Source organism: Miniopterus schreibersii, assembly GCF_964146895.1.
Source record: "Miniopterus schreibersii genome assembly, chromosome: 1".
Classification (NCBI taxonomy): domain Eukaryota; kingdom Metazoa; phylum Chordata; class Mammalia; order Chiroptera; family Miniopteridae; genus Miniopterus; species Miniopterus schreibersii.
Window position 1 is genome coordinate 194,483,530 of NC_138101.1, and position 16,859 is coordinate 194,500,388.

The window sequence follows — 16,859 nt, forward strand, 5'->3', positions numbered from 1 at the left end:
TTGTGGGCCTTCAGGCAGTGGTCTTGAGCTCCTCTGCCACAGAACAAACGGCTGCTCTGCCTCCATGTTCAGTGATTCCTCCTTCCTTTCAGAGTTTTTCCTATTTCTGCGTTTTGTGGCCTGGTGCCTATTTCTTCTGGCAGTCAGATATCTCTTCCATTAAAAATATTTTTAAAACTTTCACCCTAGACAAAACAGAGTTGAGTGCTGATAACAAGTATTTAAAACACGTTAGGGTGGAAGATCTCCAATAAACTATCTAGTATATACACCAAGGGGGTTTGACTCCCATTGTTTCTGATCCTAGGAATTGTCAAAGCTTCTAACAGTGATTTGAAAACATTTTACACTAGTTTTGACATCTGGTTACCTTGTGAATTCTTTTTCCTAGCATGCTTCATGTACAATACACTGCCACCCTTTACCATAGGGGCAGAGATTTTAGAGATCCTCATAAGAAAATAAAGCCATGAGTAGCTGTTCTGATTTGAGTATACTCAGCTTCTTTAAAATACTGGCTTTTTGAGTGAGTCTATGGGATAAATCCCTTCTAATACCACTTGAATACCTCTCTTTAATACCGGCTTATCTCCCTTTCAGTTAGGAATGCATACCTAGCCAGGTCCCAGGCCCCTACAGGTAGCAGCAGAACTGGCAGCCCACAGGGTCATAGGGGTGGCCTGGGGTCGCTTCAGGTAGCCAAGGGCATCTGAGTACAGGATGGACTACACGGTGGAAAATGGAAGATGAGAACCCCAAATCTAGAAGGTTTCTCCCTTCACTTGCATCATAGAAGGGATATATGCTAACCTGGAGAGCAAATCAAAACATTAAAATGCATACACTAAAATGCAAAACACTAAAAATGCATACATCCTATGTCTATTTTTACTCCTCTTGGCTTTATGACCTGATCAGTTCATGAACGGTGGGGGAAGGGAGGAGTTATGCTAACCTTTGTGTAATTATTTCCTCCCAGCAGTAAAGAATGATACTGAAAGAAAGTTTTGCTACCAACAGCTTCCAGTAACTTTGAGACTAATATACACCATTTTCCAGGTATATATTTTGGAATATTTGAATTTTTGGTTTGGTAGAGTTGCTGTTTTAGATAATGAAGTAACCATGTGCTTCTTTGCATAGGAAATGGCTAAGTTTGAAGAGCCAGACATTCTTTTTAATATGCTCAATTGCTTGAAGATTCTCTGTCTACATGGAGAGTGTTTATACATTGCTAGAAAAGATCACCCTCAGTTTTTAGCCTACATTCAGGATCATATGTTGATTGCAAGGTATGTCTTCCTTTTTTTGGTATGTTAGGCTTTAGCTATGAAAATTAAAGTTAGAATAAGACTTATCAACCCATTTAGACTACTTTTCTTAGCCAGGACAGCCTAATCACCTATGGGAACTATTTTTGTTTAGTTAAATTATTAAGCATGTCGATATGAGTAATAATAATTTTCTTTGCTAGATACTATAGAAATAGAAAAGGCAAAATAAAGATTATTTTATGCCTTTCAGTTTTTAGATGGCTTAAGAATATAGCATGCCCTAGAAAAATGTCAACAGGTACTAAATTAATATTTACCTAGTAAAACTGAGTAAGGACTTAATTTCTTACTTGAAATAGAACTGATAGACATCTAAAATCTTTCCATATATTATCTGATAAGGTATTTTTTAAAGACTACCCAGGCATTCTGAAAAAAACAAGAAAATATTGCCCTGGATCTACATAGTGTTTTTTCTTTCTGAGAAACTTCAAATAACTGTTATAATCTTTCCTGAAAATAAGCAGAAAAATATTATCCTCATTTCATATGTAAGGGAATGAGGTGATTAAAAAAAGGGAAAGGTTGGTTCATATTAACATGGCGACCAAACCAAGTTGAGACTCTATTTGTCTTTCCTCGTTTTGTTCATTTATTTACTCATTTATTCAAAAATATTATTGAGGGCTTACTACACACATCATTATTCTGGGTCATTTTGGGAATTTGCAGTCTGGTTCGGAAGAGGGTGAATGGTATGTGTACAGAAGGTGACCACCTAATTTATTATTAAAATTGGTCTACTTTTGAAGCTGAAGAGGGGATGTTCTTCATGATAACCTCAAAACAATAAGTATAAAGTAGGCTAAGATCTTGGATAAACGAAGACACATGGTCACCTCTGTATATATGAGTTACTGTCAATCCTGGGATGTGTGATGGGTGACTTGTTTTGTATAGTTCATAGGCGAGAGAGGTCATTTTTGGATGACAAGAGAAGCCTCAGGAGCAGATACCACTTGGATGGGCATTGAGATAATGATAGAATTTTGATGGGTAGAGGTTGGAGATAGGCAAGCCATCTCGTAGAAAATGGGAATGTCAAGAGTAAACAGATGGCATAGTTGGAAAGAAGGGCATACTTAGGTGACAGTAAGGTTTTATTTTGCTGCGTGGTGTCGTCTTAGGGGAGTAATGGAAAATGAGGCTGGAGAAGCGGGTTGGGACCCACATGTGAAGGGCCTTGAAGACGGGGACTTTATTTAATAATGTTTGGAGATCTAGGGAAGATCTTAAAACTATGAACAGGGTCAGAGTTATACTTTAATAGCATGAATATGGAGAAAAGAGAGATCCTTGGGAACCACCCACATTGAAAGGAGTGCAATGATATGGTGCAAGGGCCTAAGTAATATAAAGATATAACACAGAACTTTCTTCTAAAAAATTTGTTAGGGAAGGAAGGGAAAGATCATATACTCAGAGGGGGAAGGGAATGGGTGTCAAGGATTTTTAGGAGAAAAATCTGAACATATTTATGGTCAGTGGGAGAGAATCAGAGGAAAGGGAGTAGTTGCTGGAGCCAGGTCCTGGAAGGCAAGAGTATTCATTCAAGAACAAAGGGTGTATGGAAAAGAGGAGGGATGCCCTTTCCTTTGAAAGAATATACATTTTGAGGAAAAGAGAAATAAAGTGTTAAGGGGAGTTCATAACAGGTGATTTAAACCTTAAGAATAGTAGGTGCTGCTGTCTCTTCTGAGGGGGAGGTGATAGAGATTGGGTTGGTAGCTTGCAGAACATGGGAAAAAAGAATGGAACAGCCCGTAGGAGGAAAGCAGTAAGGAGTCAACCAGAAATAACCAAAAATTTGCCAACTTCAGGCCCAGCTGAAGTTAGCTAGTACCGCCTTGTGGTGGACCAAGCGAGGAGGACTTTGCGATTCTTTTTCATTGGTGCTCCAGGGATGTGGGAGAGTTGAGAGAAAGGGGGTAACATCTACAAAGACCCTATTTCCAATAAGGTCATATTCTGAGGTCTGGGTGGATATGGTTTTTTTTGGAGTGGGGACACTGTTCCACACAGGACAGAAGCATACTGTGGGAAAGGTAGAGGATTTCAAGAAGTTCCTCATAGTAAAATGGGGCTTCTACTGGTGCAGTGGGAGGAGCTGTTGGAAGGCTGGACATGGCTGACCTGGATGTGGGGAAGAGTAGCAATGATCTGAAAGGCCCCGCAAATCCAGGCAAAAGCAGTGAAGGAAGAGGGCCAGGAGTTAGGCAGAAGCTCTCTTCATTCCAGGAGAGTGGCAATACTAAGTGGGCCGACTTTTGTTGTTAAAGTCACCTCTATCGGATATGTACTTGGGACAAACGGATCATTGGTGCCATGGAATCTCTGCCTCAGCCTTTGGGCTACGCTCTTCCATTTTGCAAACAAAGCTGCTTTAGGGAACTGAGAAAGCCATGTGGGGTTGGCCAAGTCCAGGGATTTTTGCCACTGAGGAGGTTTTCTAGCAGTGCCGTGTACGGTTTGCTTCCTTCTGCTAGGCTGAAAGTTCCTTTGCATTCTCTATAGGGCCTGTTGTATAGAAGCATCGTCATCCTTAGCCTCACAATGGTGATAGTAGTGTGAGGTTTTTGAATACCTACTATATGTCAAGCACTATGCATTTCATACAGCTAGCATTGGGAGGACGTGGAAGTTCAGACAAGTTACATTTACACTTGGTTACACAGCTAATTATTGTCAGTGTGGATTAGATCCATATTTGTCTGATTTCCACAACTCAGATGAAGCATATAGTGTTTGAAAATTACTCCTTTTCATTCTGTAGGTCTGGTATGTCTTCTGAGATACCAGCAACTTTAGTGACTTGTACCTCAATGTATTCTCTATAAAATGGAGGTACTGTGCCACTCCTCTCATCTTTTAGGGGTATATGATGAGTTTTTTAAAGTCACAAATAGTGTTGATTCTGTATCAACTCTGGAGCCAAATAGAAAACAAAATAAAACAACAAAAACAAACAAATGAAAAGCATACTTTAAGTAATTGAATGAAAGCCCGGCCTGCAGGGCTCAGTGGTTGAGCAGCCTCCCAGTCAGGGCACATGCCCACGTGGCAGGCTCCATTCCCGGTAGGGGGCGTGCAGGAGGCAGCCGATCAGTGACTCCCTCATCACTGATGTTTCTGTCTTTCCCTCTCCCTTCCTCTCTCCGAAAGAAATAAAAAACAAACATTTAAATAATTAAATGAAAGATTTAAAACCTATAATATATTATTACTAAAAACACATCTTCAGAATTATTCTGGTAGAAATTGACAGGCACGTAGCTAAACTTGCTAGAGTACATTTCACCAGTAGTGGCTTGGTTTTAGGCACGGCTTGTACTCATAAGGTGTTACAGGGATTGCTCTCTCTCCCCCCTTTTCTTCTTTCTCACTCCTCTCCCCTTTCCCCCTCTCCGTCACTTAGCTGCACCCCATCTGTGTGGGCTTCTCAGCGGGCTGTTCCTGTGAGAAGGAGAGAGATCTCTGTCCCAGAGCCCATATCAACACCTGGAAAGAGGATTCCGCTTTCCCAGACTTACGTCATATGTCCACCCGTAGACTAAATATTCTATTCGAGGCATTGAAGTACTTTGATCAGCATGGGCTTTGTGTTCATTCTTACAATAGGCAAAGGGGGAGGGAGCTTGATTGACAGCTCTGCCAGTTGTCCAGGCTGTTCTTAATAGAAAAAGAGTTGTCCCTTGCTAGGGCAGTAAGAGGAAAAGGCTACTAGGCAGGCAAAGCCAACAAAATGCCCCAGCTGTTCAGTATAAGGGAAAAAATTACTATCACATCATGATCTTAATATAACTAGTATCAATTTTGTACATTATTTAACAGTCATTGTTCATTTCTATACCTGAATTTAAAATATAGTTAAAAATTTTTATGTTGAAAATGTAATGTTAGGTGGTGTTTTTCTATGTTGTTACATAAAAGTAATTACTTTAAAAAAACATTAACAGAACAGAGCATAGGAAAAGTGTATCAGAGGATTATTGTCTTGTGGATGAATGTAATTTCACTAAAGTCATTCCTACCAGCTATGTGTTAACTATACTTCTTATAAATTGAGATAATAGTATTTTCTTTCTAGAAAGGTTTTCATAACTTTAACCACTTTGCCTCTTCTTGATTTCCAGCCTGTGGAGAGTTGTCAAGTCTGAGTTCTCCCAGTTATCTTCATTGGCAGTTCCTCTCCTTCTCCACGCTTTGTCACTTCCTCATGGTGCTGACATCTTCTGGACAATCATAAATGGCAATTTTAACAGCAAAGACTGGAAGATGAGGTTTGAAGCAGGTACCTCTGTATTAGCTTAACGATTCTCTCTGGATCACATCGCAAACCAGATGTCCAGTTATGAGAGCTCTTTCTGGCCCTCCGTTTTCCTCCTTTCTTTTTAAAGGGCGTTTTCCTGCTTTCTGATATTCTTTGTTGTTTCTACTTAGCTGAGCTTCCTTGATAATAGTATTTTGCAGAATGGTCCTTAGGTAGGGTGACCCAGTCTAGTTTGCCTAGGATAGTCCCAGTTTATGCCTGTCAACTAGATGTATTTACTAATTTTCCCCTTGTTTATTTTCAAATGGGCCCTGGCTTGAATGATCAATCATGTAGTCAACCTAATGGGTTATTTGCATCAGAATAACTGGGAATGTTAGTTAAAAACACTGATTACAGTGTTACAGTGGAATATTGGTTCTTGAACTTAATTTGTTCCAGAGGCTGTTTGAGAAGCAATTTGTTCGAAAACCGAATCATATTTTACCCCCATTAGAAATAATGTAAATTGAAGTAATCAATTCCAAACCCTCAAATAATTTTCTGTTTTAACCTTTCTTATATACAATACATGTCTAATATACTGTTTAATCTATAAACAAGCACTTCTTTTTTTAAATTATCAAGCCACCTCCTACTAGCCTTAAACAAATCACTTTCAGCACTCGTTCCAGGGGTGTCTTTCAGGAGATCAGTATGCAGCATCTTCGCTTTTTCACATATCATTGCCTCTGAAATGAACTGCTTTTCGTTCATCCAAATCAACAATATTTCTACCTCTTCATTTGCCTGTGATGAGTTTCATGAGCATTTTCACACCCTTAGCAACATCAGCACTCTTGATGACCTCTTTAAGTTTTAAAAGTGTGCTAATCATTTTGCCAACAACAAAAGCAAAAAAACATGAAAATATTCACAGTATAATTTCCTGAGATGTTAACAATGCAAGGTTTAGTGGTAAACTGACTCATACTTGCACATACTCTCCTTTGTCACCTGAGAGACACTTTTTGTCATGCTGAGGTATCAGCATGAAACAGTTGTCAAGAGAACCACAATTTTGTTTGACAACCAAGACATTTTTTTTCCCTTGAACAACTTGGTCAAGAACTGAATTGTTTGAGATGGGAGATGTTTGAGTACCGAGGTTTGACTATATTGGGCCTCATCCTAGACCTACTGAATGAGAATCTCAGAATGTAAGGCCAGGAATCAACATTTTTAACATGTTCTCCAGGTAACTGAGTGGAATTTGAGAAGCTCTGCTGTTATACCCTTGCCATTGAAGCATCAGGGGCCAAGTATTGGACAGTGATGGATATAATATCCTAGTACTTAGAATGACAACTTCTCAGAGGAACCTAGTATGGAAGGAAAATGGATGTGTTCTCTTAGCCTCACATCTGCTGGCTTCACTGCCACTGCATTCTGCTAGTACTTCTGTTCTCAAGGGGCAGCGAGCAGGGTTGGCCTACCGTAGTGTGCCTTATCAGAATGGTTCTCTATATGTTAGTGTCTCAAAAATTGGGCAAAGAAATGGAAGTTCCATCAGGGGAGCTAACTATTATTGTTTAGAGTTCAGTTTCCTAATCTTTGGCCACCTCAAAGAGTTCTTGCTTTTTAATGCCCTATGAATTCCAGGGGCTGGTGTATTTATATGGTCGTACATGATGCTGTTAGGAATTAGATCAGAGCAAAAATTTCTAGCAAAAAACAACATGATATTGACAACATTTTATAGGCATTAACTACAAATAAAGCAGATAAATATTTCATTCCAATGGAAGGATTAGATTGTTGCCAGATTAATCTTCTGAATCACATCTCCGGTTATGTTGCTTTTCTACTCAAAAAATTTTAATTGGTTTTCAGTGGCTATAGAATAAAGTTCAGACTCTTCAAATGGACGTTCAAAGCCTCCCATGGTCTGACTGCACCTGGTTGCAGACTCGTTTCCCTCTCTTCTTTCTTCACATGCTGCTGCACCTTCCCCATTGCTCCCTGCTTCCCCTCACCCACGTCCTGGCCTTTCCCTGTTCTCAATCTGAAATCTTCTTCTCTTCTAGGGCCCATTCAAATGCCCCCTCCACTTGAACCGCCTTCAAATGCCCCCACTGAGTTCCACTTTCTCGCTTCCCTTGGTGGAAAATAGTTTCTTTATTCCATGGTCTCCCATAGCATTTTATTTATACATCATTAGCAATATTTACAGCTTTTCATATTACATTTTGGTTATAGTTGTACTTGTCTTACCTCTTTTAGTTGACTTGACTTTGAAGTCAAGACCTGTGAATAATTCACATATTAGTCTGCTTGGGCTGCCATAAGAGAATACCATAGACTGGGTGGCTTAAACAACAGCAATTTTTTTTCTCACAGTGCCGGAGGCTGGGAGTCCAAGATCAAGGTGCCAGCCAATTTAGTACCTTGGTGAGGGCACTCTTCCTGGCCTATAGATGGTCACCTTCTTGCTCTGTCCTCACATGGCAGAGGGAGGGGGCTTTGGTTTTCCTTCTGCTTTTTATAAGGGCACAGATCCCATCATGGGGGCCTCTTTCATGATCTCATCTAAACCTAATGACTTCCCAAGGTCCCAGCTCCAGATGCCATCACATTGTGGGTAAGGGCTTCAACGTGTAAATTTTTTTGGGGGGGGGGGACGGACACAATTCAGTCCCTAACAGTTCATTTTTCCATTTACTTGCATCTCCCCAACAAATACCTAGCATCATTTCTTAGTTATATATATATTTAAAGTATGTGAACTTATTGAATAAATAATAGACTTATTGAATAAATATAATATATATGGGAACAATAAAAAGAGTATAAGAGCAGACTCCTGTTCTCAGAAGTTCTCAATTTAATTGATGAGACCAAATACGAACATGTAAGAGGTTAAGAAACTATAAAGGTGTAAATGTAATTCAAGATCACAAAAGATGTGTCATACAGCTATGTGTGAACACACAAATGCCATGTCTAAATGAATAGTATTTCGGCAGGAGTTCATGGGATGGAAAGACCACTCTAGGAGGTCAGAGTGGACTTCACAGAACATGTAGAATTCTAACAGCGGATTCTTTCAAGGGTGGTAGAATGTCCATTACCAGAGAAGAATAGAAAAAATATTCTGGGCTGCTGGACCAGCTTAAGCAAAGTACTGAAACGTCTTTATTTGCATGAAACTATATTGCTTCATTATCTACTATGACTTTTTATCAAGCTATGTTTTAAGAGTGGCTGGAATCATTTAACATAGATTTGCGGAATAATTTAAAATCTATCAAGCAAGGGTGCATCTATTTCATTGAAGAAATACGCTCTATAGCACCAGGAAGACTGGTTGTCATTTCACATCGTGACACACTGAGTGTGGAGTCGAGGGTCCAGAATCTAGAGCCAGGACTGGTAGGCACCTCCCATCTTCCTGTGTTGTCTGGGGAACTTCTACAGAGTGGACAAAGAAAAGAGCATGGAGACATTTTTGAATAGTTTGAAATACTGCTAGAAGTTAAACAAAGAGAAAGACCATTAAAAAAAGGAAAAAAAGACAACCCAGAACTAAATCAAAGCTGCCTGACAGAAAAATACTGCACTGAGTAGAAATGGTCTCTGCTGCAGAGATAAAACAGAGCACTTGAAAAGGAGGCATTAGACTTTCCTTTTGGTATTTAAAATCAGTGTATGGGGAGCCCAGAGTTACCCTTATCTCTGTGGGTTTAGTGCTCAGACTATCTAAATAAATGTAATTTCTTTTTGTTGTGTCTTTTACATTGCAGTGGAAAAAGTGGCTGTAATTTGTAGATTTCTGGATATTCACTCAGTGACCAAAAACCACCTGCTAAAGTACTCGCTTGCACATGCCTTCTGCTGCTTTCTGACGGCTGTGGAGGACGTCAACCCCGCAGTGGCCACCAGGGCTGGCCTCCTGCTTGACACCATAAAGAGGCCGGCGCTGCAGGTGATGTCCCTCAGTGTGTGTTATCTGCTCTGCAGATGGTACCCTGCTCCGCTCCACTAAATCACTGAGTTATTTGTCACATAAACACACGTACTACTGATGATGATGATGATAACAGTGGAAATTGTTAAGTTGGGAAAAGCATCCCAGAATCACATTGTATTAACAGACCTCTTGTTTTTATTTGTTGGTATTTTCTTTTTAGTCTTTGTCCATGTGCTGAATCACTTCTGACAGATGTAATTATTGTATAACTTGTTTTTTGTGGCAGATTATTAAATTAAGCTTGTTTATTTATACCATTTCGCTGGCTTCTGGGCTGAAAGGCCTTTTATTAGAGGCTAGATGCTAAGAGAAATCAGATGAATTATAATATAAATCAAAGCAAACCATGAGATGGTAAATATGCTACCAAAATGAAATCTATAAATTAAAGCCAAAGTAACATGAAATATGAGACCTGGAGAGAGTTGTACATTTATCTTATTTGGCACCTGTATTTTATAGTTGAAGAGACCAAGTCTCAGAGATAGTGTCACTTATCTGAGGACACAGAATGAATTCATGGGAGAACTAAGACTAGAACCTCCAAAGTCCTGATCTTCTGTTTTTCCACATTGCTGCCTGATTTATTATTAAGTTATTATTAAAACTAATAATAATGGCAAGAGCTAACATTTATCAAATAGCTATTGTGTTTCCAGGGCGGTGTATTGAAAGTATCCCATCATGTATTACCTCATTTAATCCCCACAATAACATTTAGTGTGTTCCCATTTTACAGATAGAGAAGCTAAGGGTTAGAAAGATTAAGTAGTTTCAGAGTCACATGGCTAGTAAGTGGTAGAGCAAACTCAGGTCTGACTCACAATAAAGTCATGTTCTTAACTATGTGTGTGTGTGTGTGCATGTGCACGTGTACACTGCCTCCCAATCATTATAAGGGTTTTTCCTGTAAAAAAGACTAAGAAGGAAGGGCAGATGGTTTAGGATCTGAAATATTCTAGGGTTATGCTGCCTATGGATGCACACCCTCCCTTGTAAAAACTCCCAGCGGTTTTCTAGATAGTCCTCTGTTGGTCTTAATAAAACTAGGTGGTTGTAGGTCTTACCCCTGCTCAGGGCCTGGAATATAGGAGGCACTCATTAGATGGGAGTTGAATGAATTAATAGTTTGGTTGGGTGAATTAGTTTTTTTTAAAAAAGGGAATGGTAGACTCATATACTAGAGAAATAGATGCTCAACCCATTCCTTGTTTTAAGACTCTGTTTAACTCACGTTCCAAGAAGGTATTATTTTCTTTTAGAATCACTAAAAGAATTCTAAAATCTATATTTCTTTTAGAAATTTTAATTCTAAATATTAGAATTTAACATTGAAAGGGAATTTAAAGACCACCTTCTTGTGTGTTCTAAAATGTAGCTTTGGAAGTATGCTTCTCTTATAGAAACTACAGACATTAAGAAACATTGGTTTGAGGGTATTTGGATAAAAAAATTAATAACATACATTTAGTTCAGATTTTTGAGTCAAAATTCAAGAGATATTCTACAATTAGGAGAAACTTCTTTTGTATTTTTCTACTAAAATTTCCAATAAAAAAGATCTCAGTTTGCTCCTTCTGCGTTATAAATATAGACTGAGGAGTTTGCCTTGTTTCACTGACTGCTTAGTGTATTTGATTTGAAGCAGCTTAGATGTTTACATCTGACTTTTCTTTTTCCCCTCCTTTTCCCCAGGGTCTGTGTCTTTGTCTTGACTTCCAGTTTGATACTGTGGTTAAAGATCGGCCCACAATATTGAGCAAGCTTTTACTTTTGCATTTTCTTAAGCAAGATATTCCTGCTTTGAGCTGGGAGTTCTTCGTCAACAGATTCGAGACACTTTCTTTGGAAGCTCAGCTGCATTTGGATTGTAACAAAGAATTTCCCTTTCCTACAAGTAAGCAAAATGAAGAACTTGATTTAAAGAGTGTCAGTTCCTATGCTTGTGCTTCCAGCTAGCTAAGCAGAAGACGCTCTGCGCGTAGTTTAATCTCCCATCATGGAGGGTGCCTTCACTTCGTGTACTTAGTTCATCAAATGTGTGTTGAATATCTACTGTAGTAATCTACAGATGAACTATTTTCTGGCATTCTGAAATCATAATTCTTCTCATTTCTTTGAGGACTTGTGAGAATCATTCATGACTGTCTGTCCCTTAGATATTCAGTCATCATGTTTGTAATGTTTGTGAGATATATTTGCACCTTGCATGCTTTTTAATCAGTTACCTACAACTCTAACTAGATGGGGAAAAGACTTTGGTCACTCAACGAGTTACCCAGCAATGACAAAGTTAGATAATTTAATCTTATTTAGACAATAGTCATGATAGGCAATAGTCATGATTTTTAATGTTAAGACTTAATAGCATCAAGAGAGAAAGGTAAATCATCCATGTATCCATGAAGGATGGTTTTTAATACTGAAAAATACGCACAGATGGATGGTTTCAAGCTAGTTGCATAACATAGCCAGTTAAGGAAAATGACAACCTCTAATTCCTTTTGCAAAGCTATCACCGCTGTAAGGACCAATGTCGCCAACCTCAGTGACGCTGCACTGTGGAAGATCAAGAGGGCTCGCTTTGCGAGGAACCGCCAGAAGAGCGTGCGGTCCCTGAGGGACAGCGTGAAGGGGCCCTCGGAGTCCAAGAGGGCGCTCTCCCTCCCTGAGACCCTAACCTCCAAAATTCGTTGAGTATCTTCTTTCATCCTTCCTTGAAGTCTGTTGAATGTTTTCCTGAGGCTGACTTGTCTTGTTGAATGTTCAGAGAGTAGCGTATTTAGCAAACAGCTCGGTCATCAGGTTTGGCCTTCGGATTCCCTAGAGGGTCACCGCAGGGGTGTTAGTGCCCTGGTAGCTTTTTCTAGTTTTGGGGTGAAGCAAAGCCTTGATCCAGAAGTAGATTGTTCAGTAGATTGTTTTGAAATGTGGCAGGCAGCAAATCCATTGATGCTTGGCTTGAAAGTAGAAGCATTTGCTCCCAAGTCCTCAAATGTGAAGGTTTGCACCAGCCTGGTAACCTGAGAGCTTCCCGGATAAGACTTTGACAAGACTGTGACATTTTCATTTAATGCATGATAGAGGCAGCAGCCAAACCAGCCTCCAGACAAACCAGAAATAATGGCTGCTTTTGAAAGGAGAAATCAGGTGGAGAGGCTGGATTTCTGCTCAACTTTAAAAACTTCATTACCAACTTTAAAAAAAGACCGTTTATACTTCTTTTCTAAAGGTCTTTATATTGTACTTTTAAAGAGAACAAACTTTTCCTTAAATCACCAAATCACTAGATGAACTCTAATGATTAGCAATGGCTCATGAATGGGAAATAGTTAAAAATTCATAACTAATTAAATCATCATATTAGTGAATGGATATATTAAAATATATTGCTAACCTGTAAAATTTATTAAATGATCTAATCTTTTATTTTTAACTGCTGTGAAGTTAATAAAATAACACCATAAAACATATTTCTTATCCTGTTAGAAGCTGAAAAGTTTGCTTTTTCATTGGCATTTATTAGTAACATGATCATTTTTAACCATAAATATGATTTGATTTTATTTATTGCATTTTCCTCAATTTTTCGACAAGCTAAGGGAATGTAGTATTTTGAACTTTGGAAGAATCAATAAAAGCCCTTTAAGCAATCAGTAATCCAGGTGTCCAGAGAGCAAAGATAATAACAGATGCCCATTTAAGAATATGCGGTGGTAACGTGAGGCCCCAGGTGAAACTGAGTCAGATCCTAAAAACCAAAACCTAGATCAAATAAATGACAATTTCTGTAAGAACTTCCCAGCTCTTTTAGACTCTAACTGATCAGTTTGGGATATAAAGTTTATTTATTGTTATTTCTTATTAATTGATTCACATGACAATTTTGAAGATTAAGAATTAAAGTAACATTGAACGATGTTCTTGAGATTCAAATAAAACCACAAAACTTCTGTGATGTAAACATCTTTTATGTGATGTTAATTACAAATAGGAAAACTAAATTTGCCCCTACTATCCAATGCAGTTAGCACTGACTATATTTTCTAGGCTCAACTTGTTTTTAATGCTTATTTAAATAGAGTTGTTGTTGATTTTTAAGCTGTGAGGTTGACCAGGCATGAGCAGTCTGCTCCAGCTCTCGGTGGGACACCCGAACAGATGCCAGGTGGGTACTTCTGACTTGAAGGGCTGTGTGCAACTGTCTCTCACAGGTGGACAAGGTAAAGAGTGAGGTGTCTCTGGACCAGAGTGATAGAGTTAGGAGTTGCAAACTCAAAGGGTCTTCACTCCAGATGCTCAAGCTTTTGGGGCCCTGACATGGCAATTCTTTTTCTTTTAATATTTGATGCTGTTAACTTTTGGTCCAGTAAGAAGCATCCTGTTACCCCAGTATGCACTTTTCCCCAGAGAGCCAATATGACCAGAACTATACCTAGTACTTATATTTGTATGTGTATTTACACATAGAAATATTATGTTCATATATATCTGCTATAGGAAAAACATACATTTCATTTGCATTTCAGCAGGTTATACATTTGAACCACTATCATTCGCTCATCCCCTTGGCCATCCTTGATTCTTTGCAACTGTACATGCATTTCTGTCTCTCAGAGAAAGGAGGGTTTCCATTGTTTGGAGGACCATGGGGTCATATTCAGCTTGGTACAGTGTAACTATCACTTGATGTTCATGATAGGTTACAGTTTATCATGAATTATCCCAAGAGTTGAGGGGACACAGGCAAGACTAGTACAGACTAAATGTTATTCACACAAATAGTGCCATAACTCGCTGGGAAAACTGTGAAAGTTCTGGATACCTGCTTATTTGTCAGAAACATACTTGGTAACTGCTACCTATGTGTCATGTTAGAGAAGATTTGGTTTTTCAGTTTTTATTTTCTAAGAATAGTTTTAAGATAAACTTTTCAGAATGGTCTCAGAAGGAAAATTTCAAGTAGGGAGACTTTGAAGACTGTGTGTTCTGTGTTAGAAAGAGAGGCAATTAGGGGGAACAGGAGGACAGGAGCGAGAGCCCCAAGGTTATGACTGCAGATGGCAGATGTTGGCTGGAGTGTATTTTCTCTTACAAAATCGATGAGAAAAAAGGGATGGCAAACACTTGGCAGAGTCTCTCTGCCTTATTTTGTGCATCACTTGTGTCTCAACTGAGGTGAAAGAAAGAATAAAAATAAGAACTTCTGATCCTGAGCTCATTGCAAATGTGAAATGCATCCAGTTCCCCTGCAGTTAGGTCTTTTTGAAATTGGTCTTCTGCAATTTCACAAACTATATTTGACCCCATCTTTTCTGTCTTAAGGCTTCATTGAAAAGCTAGTTTGTAATTATTATCACCCATTATAACAATCCAACCTCTCATATCTCTTTGGGAAAATGTATGCATACATTTCTTGATGTTAAGAAAAGCGTTCAGGCATCTAATTGTCCCATCAAAAGTGACCAGATGGAAAGGGGGCAAATAACAGCATTGTTCATATTAAATATAAAGATAATTTACATGAGACTACCATAAGCAAAACTTGCTTAGATTTGAAAACTTATAAATTGCTTATAAGACACTTTTAAACTAGTTTTTCATTATTATATACTGGACACTGAATGTTTTAATTTGGAGGCAAAGACATGCCAGGACAGCCAGAAGACTGCAGGATGGTTTAAGATAGTAATTAAATGGAAATTGAAGACCTTGCTACTTGAATATACTTTTGTTCTGTGCAGGTAATGAGCTCCTCCGTGCAAGACCTCTTATTGATTAGGCCTAAAGTAAAGCAAATGCCCTTTAATTATGCCGCAAGACTTAACTTTAATTGTTGTTTAAGGCTGAACTTTTTGGCACTGGATTTACAATTTATGGCTCTCTGATCTTAGCATGCACAGCAAATTTTGCAACAGAAATACACTTGTATAGAGGGTGTACTCTGCAAGGCTAGTGAAGAGCTGCATTCCTCTGTGACAGTTATAAGTCAAATCAAAGGCATTTTGCATGTATATAAAATTCATAGAATGCTGTAGCTGAAACATTAGAAATAGGCTAATATTCTCATTTTACAGAAGAGGAAACTTAGATTCCCAGAAAAGAGCAAGTGTCACAGGTTTGTTGGTAGCAAACGGATCTGGGTCTCAAGCCCAGATATCTTGATCTCTCTTGCAAGGCATGTGTGATAATTGCTAGTAAGAGCTCCACACCTTTATTTAATCCCAGCTGATGGAAATACACACTTTGACCCGCTCATCTGAAATTGGTATAATTATAATTGGATGTAAAGTGTATTTTCACTGATGCTGTGAGAACTAGGAATTCTTTGTCTTTGATGACTCAGAACATCTCTTGAATATTTGTTGAGCTAATGCAGCAGTTATGGCATTTTACCGAACAAACAGTATCCGTTCCATGTGATCACAGGGAGCTCAGTTATATCTTGTCCCTCATCTCTGGTAATGACTAGCCATGCAGTAGCAGGTAAATAATAATACTTCATATATGTATAGAACTTCTGTCTATATAGAGTGTTTTTATGCAAATCATCTGATTTCGATTTTACAGCAACTATGGATATATATAAAGTATTATTATTTTTTCATTTTACATATGGACAGGAACACTGAGGTGCTGAGGAATTAAGAAATTCTGTTTGGATGACTTGCTGAAGATCAGATATAAGTAACTAGTTAGGGATAGAACAGATCCTGAGTCCAGGAGACTTGATTTGCTTCCTTCCCGCTACAGCCGCCTCTTGAGGAATTGGTTTTGGGTACTCCTGCCCTTTGGGACATGAGCACACTGGTCTAGTTATGGAGCTTACCTGGGCATTCAGGTCTGCTACAGTGAGCATCCAGACCAAAGGACCTTTCTGGTTGGAACCCATGGGTTTGTCTAGAGCTATCCTAATCCCTAAAGGGATATGGGTGCTCTATTCCAGCCTATAGAGAAATCCTGAGATCTCTTGGTCTGAATTTGTAATCAATAAGAGAAGGTGCCCAATGCTAGGTAGCGTTGGTAAAACCTGTATTGACCTTTCCTGCCTCCCTCTTAGTGTCCCGGCCTAGACTTCCAAATTGCTTCTCCTTGGACTCTCTCTTTCTAGAAAGATGGTTTACAATTCAAATATTCACTAACTTCAAAATACCTATTGATCATTATGACCCAATAAATCAAAGAGTACAGTTGATTTTTTGTAGGAATGCTCTTGTTTGAAATGATAGTTTTGGGAAATGACAGT

At 38.8% G+C, this 16,859-nt stretch overlaps 1 protein-coding gene across 4 annotated transcripts in view; it reads left to right on the forward strand.

Annotated features, from left to right (window-relative positions):
* Positions 1-16,859, forward strand: part of UNC79 (unc-79 homolog, NALCN channel complex subunit) — a gene marked incomplete at its 5' end in the record, with an annotated part of 151,041 nt that overhangs the window by 58,037 nt on the left and 76,145 nt on the right. For 3 of the 4 annotated variants that reach the window (XM_081144717.1, XM_081144715.1, XM_081144716.1), the window contains 6 exons: positions 980-1,059; positions 1,144-1,292; positions 5,468-5,625; positions 9,387-9,568; positions 11,309-11,510; positions 12,126-12,305. In XM_081144717.1, the coding sequence (XP_081000843.1) occupies positions 980-1,059; positions 1,144-1,292; positions 5,468-5,625; positions 9,387-9,568; positions 11,309-11,510; positions 12,126-12,305 (951 nt within the window). Of the gene's footprint in view, positions 1-979; positions 1,060-1,143; positions 1,293-5,467; positions 5,626-9,386; positions 9,569-11,308; positions 11,511-12,125; positions 12,306-13,715; positions 13,782-16,859 lie in introns of all 4 variants that reach the window. The other variant, XM_081144714.1, reaches the window with a different exon arrangement.